At 30.9% G+C, this 13,579-nt stretch overlaps 3 protein-coding genes across 4 annotated transcripts; 1 reads left to right on the top strand and 2 right to left on the bottom strand.

Annotated features, from left to right (window-relative positions):
* Nucleotides 1–1,096: 1,096 nt before the first annotated feature.
* Nucleotides 1,097–3,117, top strand: LOC107921262 (uncharacterized). The gene is made up of 2 exons (XM_016851137.2): nucleotides 1,097–1,841; nucleotides 2,553–3,117. The coding sequence occupies exons 1-2, from the start codon at nucleotides 1,541–1,543 to the stop codon at nucleotides 2,840–2,842; spliced, it is 591 nt and encodes a 196-aa protein (XP_016706626.2). The 5' UTR covers nucleotides 1,097–1,540; the 3' UTR covers nucleotides 2,843–3,117.
* A 2,459-nt stretch (nucleotides 3,118–5,576) lies between these two features.
* LOC107921038 (uncharacterized protein At4g08330, chloroplastic) lies at nucleotides 5,577–7,709 on the bottom strand. Of its 2 annotated transcripts, none has more exons than XM_016850890.2 (2): nucleotides 7,346–7,682; nucleotides 5,577–6,214 (listed from the first exon to the last, which is right to left on the bottom strand). In XM_016850890.2, exons 1-2 carry the CDS (start codon nucleotides 7,438–7,440, stop codon nucleotides 5,818–5,820), a joined length of 492 nt encoding a protein of 163 aa, XP_016706379.1. In that variant the 5' UTR covers nucleotides 7,441–7,682; the 3' UTR covers nucleotides 5,577–5,817. The 2 variants fall into 2 exon arrangements, 1 of the variants encoding a protein (XP_016706379.1); XR_005909572.1 differs by having other exon boundaries at nucleotides 6,082–6,214; nucleotides 6,323–7,709.
* A 2,947-nt stretch (nucleotides 7,710–10,656) lies between these two features.
* LOC107921067 (photosystem II 22 kDa protein, chloroplastic) lies at nucleotides 10,657–12,176 on the bottom strand. Its single transcript, XM_016850919.2, has 4 exons — nucleotides 11,788–12,176; nucleotides 11,565–11,681; nucleotides 11,159–11,402; nucleotides 10,657–11,060 (listed from the first exon to the last, which is right to left on the bottom strand). The coding sequence occupies exons 1-4, from the start codon at nucleotides 12,013–12,015 to the stop codon at nucleotides 10,813–10,815; spliced, it is 837 nt and encodes a 278-aa protein (XP_016706408.1). The 5' UTR covers nucleotides 12,016–12,176; the 3' UTR covers nucleotides 10,657–10,812.
* Between the last annotated feature and the right edge of the window lie 1,403 nt (nucleotides 12,177–13,579).

Here is a 13,579-nt window from a genome sequence, read left to right as displayed (position 1 = left end):
TATATGCATGAAAAAAAAACATACATGCATGAAATATAGAAGTTTTCATGCAAGAGGATACAAAATGGGAAACACATTTTTTTTACACAACTAGAATTTTTCCTTATGAATTTATAATTGTTTTATCATTTTTTACTACATATTCTTGCATGAGAATTTATTCTACTAAAAATTCTTGATAGAGATAAAATATAGATATTTAATTTTGGTTATTAATATTTTATCTCTTTTCAAAGATAAATAAAATTAGGTTTTAGGAAATTGGACTTCCAAGGTTAATAACAAAGTTAACTAGGAACAATTAGTAGTGTTGCTTCATTTAACATCTCTTCTCGAAGAACAATTACAATTCTTATTTAGAATAATTGTTATTCAGAACAACCGTTGTTTAAGAATAGTTACGTTCGGAACAATTATGTTCAGAACATGGCTTCAGTTTAGAATAGTTGTCATACAACGTAGCTTTCGTTTGAGAACAACTAATATTTGAAACAACTCTTATTTAGAATAACCGCGTTTTAAGAATAGTTATATTCAGAGCAACCATAGTTCAAAACAAGTTTTATTTAAAACAATTGTGTTTTATAAGAACAACCCTTATTCGGAACAAGCATTTTCAAGAAAAATATCAACATAAAACAACTCTTGTTCATAATAATCTCTACTAAAAATAACTTTGTTGAGAAACTCACATTTAGAACATGTCAGAATAATCTTTATTCAGGAACAACTCTCATTTAAAAATAACTTTTCTTTAAAAATAAGTTGCATTCCAAGAAATTTTTTACGGAAGATGTTTCACATTACAGTACTTCACCAAAATAAAAAAAGTGAAAATAACCTCGAAACATAATAAGATTATTGAGTTTTCTTTCACTTTTGGAATGTTTTAGAGAGCTTGATTTGATGAGTTAAATTAAAAGGTAGTTAAGAGATTTTCTTTAAACTTTTTCGTGTAACATTGAGTATTTCTCTCTTATTCTTTTAGAAGCCTATTCACTATTCACCAGCACCAATAACTTAAAATTTTTATTAAAATAAAACATTTATACCTTATGCAACTTACAATATTCTTCATTACTCGTATTTAATGGTGAGATTTATTCTCAGTCACACAATTTTGCTCCACCTTGCAAACCACCGTCCGTCGCTACACTGCATTACAGGATCTACTCTACTATTTTCTTTTGCCTTTTCTCAATAAATAGTATTCCACTTATTCTCTTTACCATAGATTTCTTTACAAAGTTAAAACATATATTCCTTTCCAAAAACAAATTAGGTGTGCTTGAGAGTAGATCAATGCCCCTAACTTAGCTGATGGATAGCTATCCAAAAACCCTGTCTGCCTACTCCCTACCTATTATATTGTCCAAATCGATATGTTGGTGGGACCAAAATCTCATGATAATCTTTACTTAACTTCCCCCACAATATAAGCTATCACACACCAACTCAACTCTTTCATTCTGTGTTAAAAAAGAATTTTCATATTCCCTCCTCTAATTGCTCTCTTCTTTTACAGTAGGAGCCCCATAGCATGATGAAGGGGTATAGGGAAGACAATTCATGCTGCTATTTCCATCCTAAAGAAGTTGTTATTGGGGTTTGCCCTCTGTGCTTAAATGAGAGGCTTCTTTTCTTAGCTTCAAAGCAAGCCCAACGCTCTTCGTCATCCACCTGCAAAAGTAGCCATAGATTAATTCATGGTGTTTCACTAAAGAAACCTCCCATTAACCTCCCCAAGATCTTTGCTTTAGGCTCACTTCTCAATCGTCTTGAGTTCAAGCATTGCAAATCTGAAAATTCTGATGCTCATGATGCTTCAACCAGTCAAGAAGGTAATACCCTTTTAATTTCTCCCCCTCTGCTCCTCCTTTTTTCTTAAGTACTTGGTTCAGATTGTTCAAGCAATGACAGTATCTTTTTTGTTCTTGAATTCCCATCAACAAAAAGGGAAAAAACAGAACTTAAATCAAAACATAATATTAGAAAGACATGCATCACATGCATGCATGTGTGTCTTTACTCTTTATGTTTAAAATTATAGTTTGGGTAGTGACCAAAGTGTGGTCAAAATATGGTAAAACTGGAAAATAGATTTTTTTTTCCTATTTCCTTCTGCTTGCTGTAGGTATCCTTTTTCCAATGTTTCAAAGTAAGCAGCTTCCCAACATAAAAATGTGTTTAGCATTGTATGTGTGTTTTACATGGGAAAAATCATGGAAAAAGTTTTATAATAATTGAAAAATATATCAGTTTGGAAACAATGAATGCCATTAACAATAAATCCTATGATTTTATTCATGTTCTGACCATATAAAATTTTAGTAAAGATGGCTTTCCTTTTATATTATTTTCCCCTATTTTCAGGCTATGCTTTGTACATTGCTTTAGTTTTGCACTCACTGTTAGTATACAGCTAACTAGCTACAAAATTTGGTGGATGTACTATACTGCATACACTTTACCATAAAAGTAGTTACTTTATCATTTGCTTTTCTTTTAGTACTTTTACTAATCTTCCTTTGAAACCCTTGTTTCTTTTGTAGATTCCTTTATCTCAATTAAGTTTGAAGAGAATGGTGTTGGTTCATGGGACAAAGGCACAGTTTCAAAGGTCTCTCTTGAGCATTGCAGTATGTCATGGAACCCCATTAAGGATACCAATAAGAGTGTGATAGAGCATGCCAAACCACGAGCTTCGCTTAGATGGCGAAAGCGGATTGGCCACTTATTCCAGCTCATGAGGTGGAAGAGATCCAGCAAGGTAGAAGGAGTGAAAGTGATGAGAAGGAAGGGGTGGTGGATAAGGAGTCTGACAAAGTGGACCAAAGAATAAAGACATCTTTTGTATAGAAAGGGACACCTAAGGCTTTGCTTTTCATCTTCCTCCATGCCAATTTGTGCGTGTGTGTTGGGGCTCTCATATAATTGAGATGGTAAGAGTCAAAATATGCTTTATCACCCTAACATGCTTTGGTTTAAAGTTCTTTGGCTGCTGCTTCTATTATACTCTTTTTCTTTTTCTGATAAACTGAACCAGCTGTAAAAGGATTATTTGTTTACAATGAGCCACATTCCTAATACAAAAAAAGAAGAAGAAATATTTGTATATTTTGAAGTCCCCATATCATGTGCCTAAAGTGAGTAACATTGCAGCATAATTTCACAAGGGCCAAACAGCAACATGCCCCCCAAAATATAATGCTAAAACTTGTCTTATTGTTGTCTTTGTGGGAGAGAATATTGTTCCTTCTGAGGAATTATATAAAAAAATTGATTTTATATATATATTTATTTTTTATTTGTAATTAATTAGGTTTACACTTTTAATTTCATTGTTTTATATTAAATATAGAGATAAATATCAAAACTACACATAAATTTTGATTTATTGTGCAATGTGATATATGAACCTTAATTTTGTGCAATTACATATATAAATTTTAATTTAATTCAAATTTTAAAAATTATCGACATTGTTATCCATATAATACCATTTTATGTTTCAGGAATTTTTGATACTATTATCCACGTAATACTATTTTATGTTTGCATATGGAATAATTATATTTATTTAACATGAAAATAATAGTTGTTTTTATTTTTAAAAAAATTGTGTACAATTAAATAAAAAATTTATTTGTGTAATTAAATTAAAATTAAAATTTTTAGTATATAATTATACTAAATTAATGTTTATGTATTACATTACCTATGGAAATTGAAATTTATGATATATGCTAACTTAACTATATATATTCAAGATATTAACATTAAGAAAAAATAATTTTTTTAATTATTACTTAATTTTTATACATTAAATAAGTGTTTAAATTAATTAAACATAAATTTAAAAAAAACAAACAAATCGATCAATTCAATTAAGTCAACTAAGAATTAATAGTTGAATGCCAAATAATCATTTGCTCAAGTAGTGATAAAAGTTCTTGATAATACAAGATTTCAAGTTCAAAGGCATGTTTTAACATTTATTTTCTTCTTCAAATCTCATGAGTTATTTTGTGTAGAGTCATCAAATCTTCTAATGCCCCTAACATGTTTCTTGGACTTGAAAATTTTCATAGTTGTTCATGGAGATTTCTGCCCCCACATGCCAGCCATTAAGCTGGTGCAAAGTGGCCAAGCAGGCCCCTTTGTTTGTTCAGAAAGACCCTTCACTATAATTTGTCCCAAATTGTGACTCTCTCCAGCAAAGGGACCAGTGCAGTCAGGACCACAATGGTACTATTGAGAAAAGGCTAAAATGGAGTAGTCGAAAATGACAAGACATAAATCTTAACCCCACCGCCCCACATTCTTCTCCGCCATTATCAAAGAAGAAGATGATGAAAGAATCATGGGTTTCACTAGATATTTTCAGTCAATATTGAATTGGAAAACTATAGTGGCTATTTAATACAGTATACATTAAGGTTAACATTTTAGTCCAAGTTTCAACTTCCATTTTTACTCATTTCAATCACCAATGAATTAACATTTTCATTTGGAGGTGACCTTAAAACAAAGAACATGGTGTGAACCAGTAAAAGGGCAGCAGCTTTAGTTTGTTTGGTTTCAAGAAGCCAAAGGGAGGGCTAGGCTAGGCTTGGCTTGGCTTTTCTTTTGCTAGCTTTTCTCAAGTCAAACAAAACTTTAGAAGAGGCACCTTGTTCTGTCACACCTCATAACTCCTATCCAAAATTTTCATAAATTATGTATGAAGGGCGTTAAAAGCTTTAGAAAAATGCACCTTTCAAAACTTTGCTTTTTTCTTTAACACACTTTTTTTCATTTCAAGCTTGACTTCTTTATTTTTCTTATGGATAATTATTTTTAGATATTAAAGATTGGCTTATGATCCTTTAGAAAATACACAAAGAACCCACTTTATAATCTGCCTATACCAACCTATGGTAAATAGGACCCTTGAGGCCCAAAGACATTGCCAAGGACAAAGTCCAATTGCCAGCGAACTATCCATAGTTTTCACTCCCCGACTATCATGCATGGCAAAGAAAAGATTGACACTGCCACGATCCCGCAAGTTTGCACGTTGCCCTACGAAATTAGATGACACAGGACAATGAGAACTAGCCATTTCTATGCACTGTTTAGCCCTAAGTCAACATCTAAGTAAGATATAATCTTAGATATCTATCCTCATCTTCTTCCCCATCTAGCTATTACTTTGGTCCTCCCTCTCTAAATTTCCTCGAGTCCCTCGTTGACTTAAGCATCAGATAATAACTGGGCTAGAATTTTTAAATTGAAAAAGCAAGAGGATTGAGTTTTTAACTTTAAAGTATAGGGACTAAATCTCAAATTATGGATAAGTACGAGGACTAATATTATATTTTAACCTTTTTTTTATTTAAAGAAAAACAGACTTCCCTGTGAAGCTGTCTCCAATGACCAAATCGTGTTTCAACAGGCCTTTCTTTCTGAAAAAAGAAAAAAGTGAGAAGTGAAAGGAAGATTTGATAATTTGTGTGTGCTTCAAGATCTGCTCTATATCCATCACATGGTTTAACATAGCCAAAATACTAAAGTAATTCCAAGATTCAATTCAATGTCCCAAAAAATACTTTCATTTCAAAAAGATATTACATGACTATGATTACATTTAAGTTTGGGTAGTCGCAATAGTTTGCTCAACTCTTTCAACAAACACTCCAAATTTCTTTCCCTTCAGAATTTATGTACACGAGTTACCATGAAAAACATCAAAGAATGACTCAAAACAAGCTATAAACAACAACCACACAAGGTAACTCTCAGTATAATGCACGTGGAAGACCATAAACGATATGATCACATAAAATGCGGAGTACCAAGTTCTTGAGCTGACGAGGGTTGTAGGGCACGGATTCTAACATCATATTTTCTATGGCTAGAAACTTCATTACAAGGGGATGAATTGGATTTGTCTAATACAAGAGGGTAGCCTGAAGTTTTTTCATCATAAGCATTTCCAATGTGGTTGCCACACTTGCGGCAAAGAAGTTTGGTTCTATGGCGGAACAAGCCCCAAGAATGCCTTGAAAAGTAAGGAACACATTGGAACTCATCAACTTGTGTAAATCTGCTCTCATCTATACTGAAGAATGATATAATCCCTCGCTTTATAGACTTTCCATATTTGGAGCCAATTGTTGTGGTGTTTCGACTAGAAGAACTCAGGTTTAGCTCATACCCACAAGAGCCACAGCTGCAAGAAAGAATTGTTTCGACCATTTTATATCTTCAAAAAATGTAATGCTAAGAAAACTATTATGCAGTGTCTGAAACTAAAGAGACTTGGCAGTTCTGTACATACATTAGTTATCCTTATGTTGCTTTAGAGAGGGAGACTAGAATTTCAACGAGTGTTCGACGAAGGCATCATAATTTGAAATGATGGAAGCATCTAAGGAACTTTTCTGCTAACCGACTCTTTCTAAGTACTAATTGCAATTTCATGAAAAAAAATAGAATTAAAAATTACTAGGACTATAATTCTCAATGTCAACTACTCTTTAAGAATTTGTAAATTCCAATTTCATGAGCTAAACTAATAGGAAAAATCCTAAAAGGCTTTTGATCAGCTAGCCAAATAGAAGTAAATTAAAAACAAAATTCCCAGATGAGTTCATAACCTGGCTTTGATAATCTAAGTCAAACAGCCCATATCTCAGTTGCTATCAAAGCTAAGGAGATCAGGTTATAACTCAACAAACCATAAAAATTGAATCTTCAGATGTTTCATTGCTATGCCTATGAAGTACCAGCTATCAAGAAAGCCAGAGAATTTGCGGTGAAGTTACCATAAATGCAAAATACTACATAAATAACCAGTTCATTCCACTAGCACCCTAATAAACCTGTAATATAAATAAATTAAGGTTATTCGGAGTCCGATGTGAGTGACACATAAGTATGTTTTGGACACATATATGCTTAATGTTTTACTAAGCTTTTCCATGTATTAACAGAATCTCTGGAAGATTGTAATGTTTGTATATGCTTAATTTAATTCTCAAAAAGATTTTCTTCTCATCAAAAGCTCATTCAAAATTCAGCTTTGAACTCCAATCAGCAGTTAATAATGAACACTTTATTAAACTAAACCAGTCCCCTGGTTTACAATCAATGGAGACAAAAAAAAAAAGAGCAAAAACAGAAACTTTATTTAACACAATTAGGCATAGTCAACGCAACCAATTCCCATCATTTAAAAAAAAAAAACCCAAAATCAATAATCTCGTGACAAACAAAACCCAGAAATGAAACTTCAAAATCTTAAAACATGGAATTAAAAAAGAACAGAAAAAAGAAAGAAGGAATTGGGATACCCAGAAACCTGTAAGTTACATGTCCTAGAGAAGCAGGGGAAAAGGAATAAAGGAGATTCCCGTTGAGGTGTTGAATATGATTCATAAAAACCGAATTTTCCATTATTCCTTCTTCTTCTCACAAATCAACAACTCTGACGAGGATGACGGTGCTAAAGAAAGACCCAAGTTTTTAGTAAATAAGTGCTGAGGTGGGTTAGGAAGGAAAAAAAAAATTGTCCGCCTGAATCGGGGGTGGCGTTAACGGCTTAATTTTCAGGGAAATAAATGGAATTAACAGTTCAACAATCTCGTTTTGAGGGTTTTGGCTTTTAGCTGTGGTTTTCTTATTGATGACGTCGTATCTATATTCGCTAGCATTGCTTTTTTTATTAAAATATGTGGAAATTGCAATTGTGGCTTTTGGGCGGTTCATCTAAGTTTTACTATTTCTGAATTTTCCTCTCATTCTCAATTCATATTTTTATTTTATATTATATATTAATAAATAATTTTAAAATTTATAAAAATCTATAAAAGAATAAAAATTATAATTCCCCAAATTATGAGGAAAATCTATTAAAAATAATTTTAAAAAAAGAGTTAAAGTTTTCAAATTTTAAATTTTTTTTCAAAATGAAAAATAAATTTTATATTTTAAAAAATTAAAAATTAAAAAAAACTATGAAAAACTCTTCAGAAAGATTTTTTTTATAATTTATAGAGTTAATTATACCAAATATTTCTTTGTTAAATTTTAATATATTTTTTATTTTTCATAGAGATTATTTTATTTTTTTTCATAAATTATGGGTTAAATTTTAATATTTTTTGTTTTCATAAATTATGAGCTAAATTTTAATTACTTTTAAATTTTGAAATGTTTTAATTAAATTTTAAATTAAAAATTAGGTTCTTTTATCAATTTAGTCGTCGCTTTCAACGTTAAAATCTAGCTTGAATCAAACGTAGTTCAATTTTAAATATGTATGGAGTAATAAATATTTTTAAATATTTAATGCCAAAGCTTACTATTATACTTATGGAAGCACTTAATTGGAACAATATTTTAGTTTAAAGATTAAATTTGAATGTTTAAAGTTTTAAGAATTAATTTTTAGTTTGCAGATGTTTGGTGTAATTAATTTTATAAATTATGTAAAAAAATGTTTTTTCATTTATTTCAAAACCTTTTTTGAATTTTTTAAAATTTTTAAAGTTCTTTTGAATTTTAAAATATATATATTTAAAATTTTAATAAATATATTTTTATATATGTTTTAATTTTTTTAATAATTTTTAAATTATTTATCAATGTGACAAATAAGATAAAATATTTTCAAGTCAGTAATAAAAGGTTAAAGGTCAATTTATGTCAAATATAAGTGTACGGATTAAATTGAATAAAAAATATGAAAATCAATGACTTAATTTGTTTTTACACAAAATTAGCGAAAGAACTATTTTACTCCTTACTTGATTGTATATGAATTAATTTATTCATTTTAAATAAAGGGATTCAAAATATAATATAGGGTATAGTATAAGGATCACTATACTAATTTTAATGTATTTGATGATTTGTATTAAATTTTATTTACTGAAATCTTTTAATAAAGTTATTGAAAATCTAAGTTGTCTTTTTACATAAAGTCATATTTCTATTGATTTTGTACAAAATATTATTTTTAATCTTTCAAATAATATAAAATATTATGATAATATGATTAAAAGTGTCAGATGAATAAATTTTTAAATTCAAGATTTATAGATATTCAGAAGGATATTTTATTCAATAACTATTTTTCGAAGCTCTTTTTGGATTATTTCTCAAAATATGGCTTTTTACAACACTATACATAAGTGTCGCAGATAAGTGTATTTAAACGGTCAGTTTGATTATTAATCAGATTGAACTAACATTAATTAAATTAATTGAATTATATTATCCTTTAACAATTAATCGAATTAAAAATTTTTCAAAACAAATTAACTGAACCGAAATATTTCGGTTAATTCGGTCGGTTAACTAGATTAATCGTAATTTATATGTTTTTATCTTTTGGTTTAAACAAGTACAAAACATATAAAAAATACATTGAGATTAATCGAAATATATGATTTTGTCTTGAAATTTAACCGAATTAACCAAAATTTTATGTCTTGAAATACTACAAAATTAAAAACACTACATAAAATTTGAAATTAACACATAATATTAATTATTAAATTTAATTAATTCGGTTAATTTAGTTACTTACCCACTTTCAAATCAAATTAACCAATAACTAAAATTCCAACAAAACATTAACTGATCTCCAACCAAACTAAATTCGATCATCGACCAATTAACCAAATTAAATTAACTCAATCAACTAATTCAGTTTGAACACCCTAAATCTAATGAGTGTTAATTTCCTATAGACTTTGTGCCCTCAATTTGTGAAAAAGTACAAATGAAGTACGTAGAGCCATAGATATTGAGGTGACCGTCCATTTATTTTTATTTTAATATATTTATTCCATCATATATAAGCATCGGATAAAAATTATTAACAAATTTAAAAACTTTTATTAAAATCACATTAATTACTATTTGGTTATATTTTACAAATAAAAAATTTAGACAATTTATTCACAATAGTATAATTAAATTGTAATAATATTAAAATAATTAATTGTTTAATAATATATTATCCTAAACCCTAATGTGAAAGTGTTTGCTTTCATTTTAACTGATCAACTTCTATGTATTCTTTAAACCTTAAATTGAAACTTTTGACTAATTATTTATTCCATTATATATAAGCTTAAATCCTTTATCGAGGTCAAGAATTTCAACTCAAATTTTAATTTCAACTTCAACCAAAAGAAAACTTTGACTCTCCTAATTCAAATGCCTTTCGTGAAAATGAGCTTCCTTAATTATTGAACCATCAACCGTGTATAAAGACATCATCTAGACTATCATAAATAGTGAAATATTGCTTCAAAAGTCATGGAAGACCATGGCCACCAAAGAAATTGTATCCACGATCATGTTTGCAAATGTAAAGGAACTCCAAAATTGCAAACCCCCAATTGAATGTCTAGTCTAATCAAAGTATGCAACATTTTCCTGAGCATGCATACCGGGGTGATCTCGTAGTTACTATGGAGTGGAGACGATGGGGTTGGTTCATGAATTTTTCTTTCTTTTGCCGCATTTCGTTCAAAGAGTTGAATGGAGATAGCGCATCAAGCTGTTCGCAATGGCCAACTTGATCCTCTTCCTCAAGGATCTTAGATGGAGAACCTAGGGGAGACGCTGACTCCAAGCATCAAAGTTCAGACATATAAATTGATATAAATGAAAATCTTTTATTAACAACTGGGCACGTGTGGATTAAATTAACAAATTAAAAAGCAATGTAATCCATTGATGCCAACCAAGGGACATGAGAAAAAAAGGGGAGAGAAAAGTACGAGACTTTAATTACAAATTGCTTGGGAAAATCTAGTCTTCTTCCGCTTCATCTGTAACAAATTTACCAGTCCCAGGATTTATAGCAGCAAAGAAGAAGAAGGCAACGTTGAACAAAACAAGGGGTTCAATGTCGCTAATAGGAATCCCTGTCTCAATGTTTAACTGTGCTAGTGCTCCTTTCCCTGTTATAATTTCTCCTATCAATGAGAAGGCAATCCCCAGCTGAGCCAATCTTCCCACAAACAGCTCATTTGCCTTTGTGAATCCAAACAATGGACCTAATGAACACAAGCCAAAAACCACTTTTAATTACCTTATTTTTAATCTTTTTTTATAAAGTGCCAACGTGTGATTCGTTGTACAATGTATAAAATACCTCCTTCCTTGAGACCCAATGCGCCCCTGATGCCCTTCCCAGGAGGGATTACTGCCCCTTCAATGCCTGTAGGAGGCTCGTCGACAAACTTACCTCGGTCGCCCAAAGCTCCGATTGCTCCGAGGAGGGTGAAAAGAATGAAGAAGAGAAGAAGGGGTTCAGCTTCATAAATTGGAATTCCTGTTTCCAAGTTCAACTGTGCTAGAATTCCTTTCCCTGTTATTGCTTCACCTAATAAGGATGCCTGCATAGTTTATAACAGCACACCATAACCCCTATGTTCTTGTGCTTACTACAAGCAACATTGGTAATTAACCCAGGTAATTAACAAGAAAATACATAAAACTTAGACCAGTTTAAGTGCTAATTAACCAATATTGGTTGCTTGAAAAAGGAAATTACTTACAGCAAAGCCAATCATGGCAACACGTCCAACAAAGAGCTCATTTTGCTTGGTAAAACCAATCCCTCCAGAGGTGCCAAAGATTCCATCTTCAACCTTTGGCTTTGGTTTAGGTGCAGCCTTAAAAAGTACAAAAATTGAGTATAGATCAAAGTTCAAGTTCAACTTAAAACACTCATTATAAAATAACCCCCCCCCCCCAAGAAGAAAATATAAAAGAAATTACCTTCTTAGGAGCTGCTTTCGTCTTTGGTTTGAAGAGTGCAAAAGTGGTGAAAGCTTTAGATGATGAAGCAGCAACAGTGTTAGAGTGTGGATTGAATAAGAAATGAGAGGAGGGTTTAGGCTTTAACCCTTGAGCTTGAAAATGGAGTAAAGTGTGGTCTCTCTTCAAGTTCACAACATGGCTGGTTGAAACGCTGGTACTTGACATTACCAGCATTGTTTGAGCCATTGATTAAAATTTCTGAGATATGTTTGTGATGGGGAGAAAAGTATATATTTGGTTTCAAAACCTAATATTCCTTTTGTTTTTAGATTAATGGTTCAGATTTCAGATTTGTGCTTATAAAAGGAAGGAGATGTGGATGTGGTGCGAGGGGTGGTGATGGGCCCACGTCGTTCCTTACATGTTTTTATGGTCGAAGATAATTTCATGCACAAATTTACTAGGCTCCATCCACTGCACTGTTTTCAACACTACTTTTACCTCTCTCACATTTTTCTTCTAAGCAGCTGCCTCCATTTTCTTAAAAAGGATGAAGTATGTATTTTGACTTTGACTTTGATATTTTCTCACAATTTAGTATCTAAATTATTTTTTCCTTCATTATTTTAGTATTTTTTTAACATCATTAAATGTAAGACAAATGACATTTTATGACAGACAATGATGATGTGATCATTTAAAAATTATTTTTTTATAAAATGTTTAAAATTTATAAATATATATAATTTAATATATTATAAATAAAATATTAGTATATTTTAGAAATTAAAAAATTAAAATGTTGTTTTTCTGGATAGTAAGAAATCTAATAATTTCTTTTAAAAATTTAAAACACAAATTGTAACTTTGAAAATTGGGTAAACTACAAAAATAATCATTATGTTTATTTAAGTATACGTTTTGGTAACTGATGTTTCAATTGTTAATTTGGTCACTATCGTTATCAATTTATAACAATTTGATCACTGTGTCGTTAATCGCCGTTAAAGGTGTACCAAAAGTTAGACGTGGCACAAATTGTGTCATTAAATGTTGACGTGGCTTCCACGTCATTGCAACGTAATTTAACCCCACCACTACTATCATTAAATGTTATCTTCATCCACTCACCCTCACCACTACTATCATCACCATCATAACCCCACTAGCCCCTTGACCAGCATCTTCATCAACTCTCAAACTAACATTCTCATCACCAACTCATGACCACCATTGCTCTGATACAGTTCTAGAAAACAAAAGAACGGGAGAATAGAGAAGAAAAAAATAGAGCAATGGGAAGAAACATAAATCAATTTTCCACCCAAATTATGCATAATTGGTCCTCTCTTTCACCAGCTTAAAAGAGGAAACAAAAGTAATAGTTATTTAGCTGGTTACAATAGCTGTTAGTAGACAACTGGCAACCAACTACAAAATGCCTCGTTTACTAAAAGATTAAATTCACCATTTAACTAAAAGACAAAACGCACCATTTAAACAATCTATTACCCTCCCCTAAAACACAATGCATAGTAACAATAAATAATAGAATTTTAAATTTTCCCATAACATGCTCTTCCTTCAACCCACTTTCGGTTTCACTGACACCCACAACCTATCCACCCTTACCCTCCATTGCTCCACCCATCACCATCTCTCAAACTCATGTAATCCCAAATACCAACAATCATTTATCATCAAGCAACAAAAAAAAAACCAAGAAATTCAAAAAAGAGAAAGAAGAAAGTGACGATTCCGCTACGAATTTGGTAGTTTCCAAGATGTTTAAGAATGATTCCAACAGTGA

Source organism: Gossypium hirsutum, chromosome D01 (genome assembly GCF_007990345.1).
Source record: "Gossypium hirsutum isolate 1008001.06 chromosome D01, Gossypium_hirsutum_v2.1, whole genome shotgun sequence".
Taxonomy (NCBI): Eukaryota; Viridiplantae; Streptophyta; class Magnoliopsida; order Malvales; family Malvaceae; genus Gossypium; species Gossypium hirsutum.
This window is presented reverse-complemented; position numbering and strand designations above follow the sequence as displayed.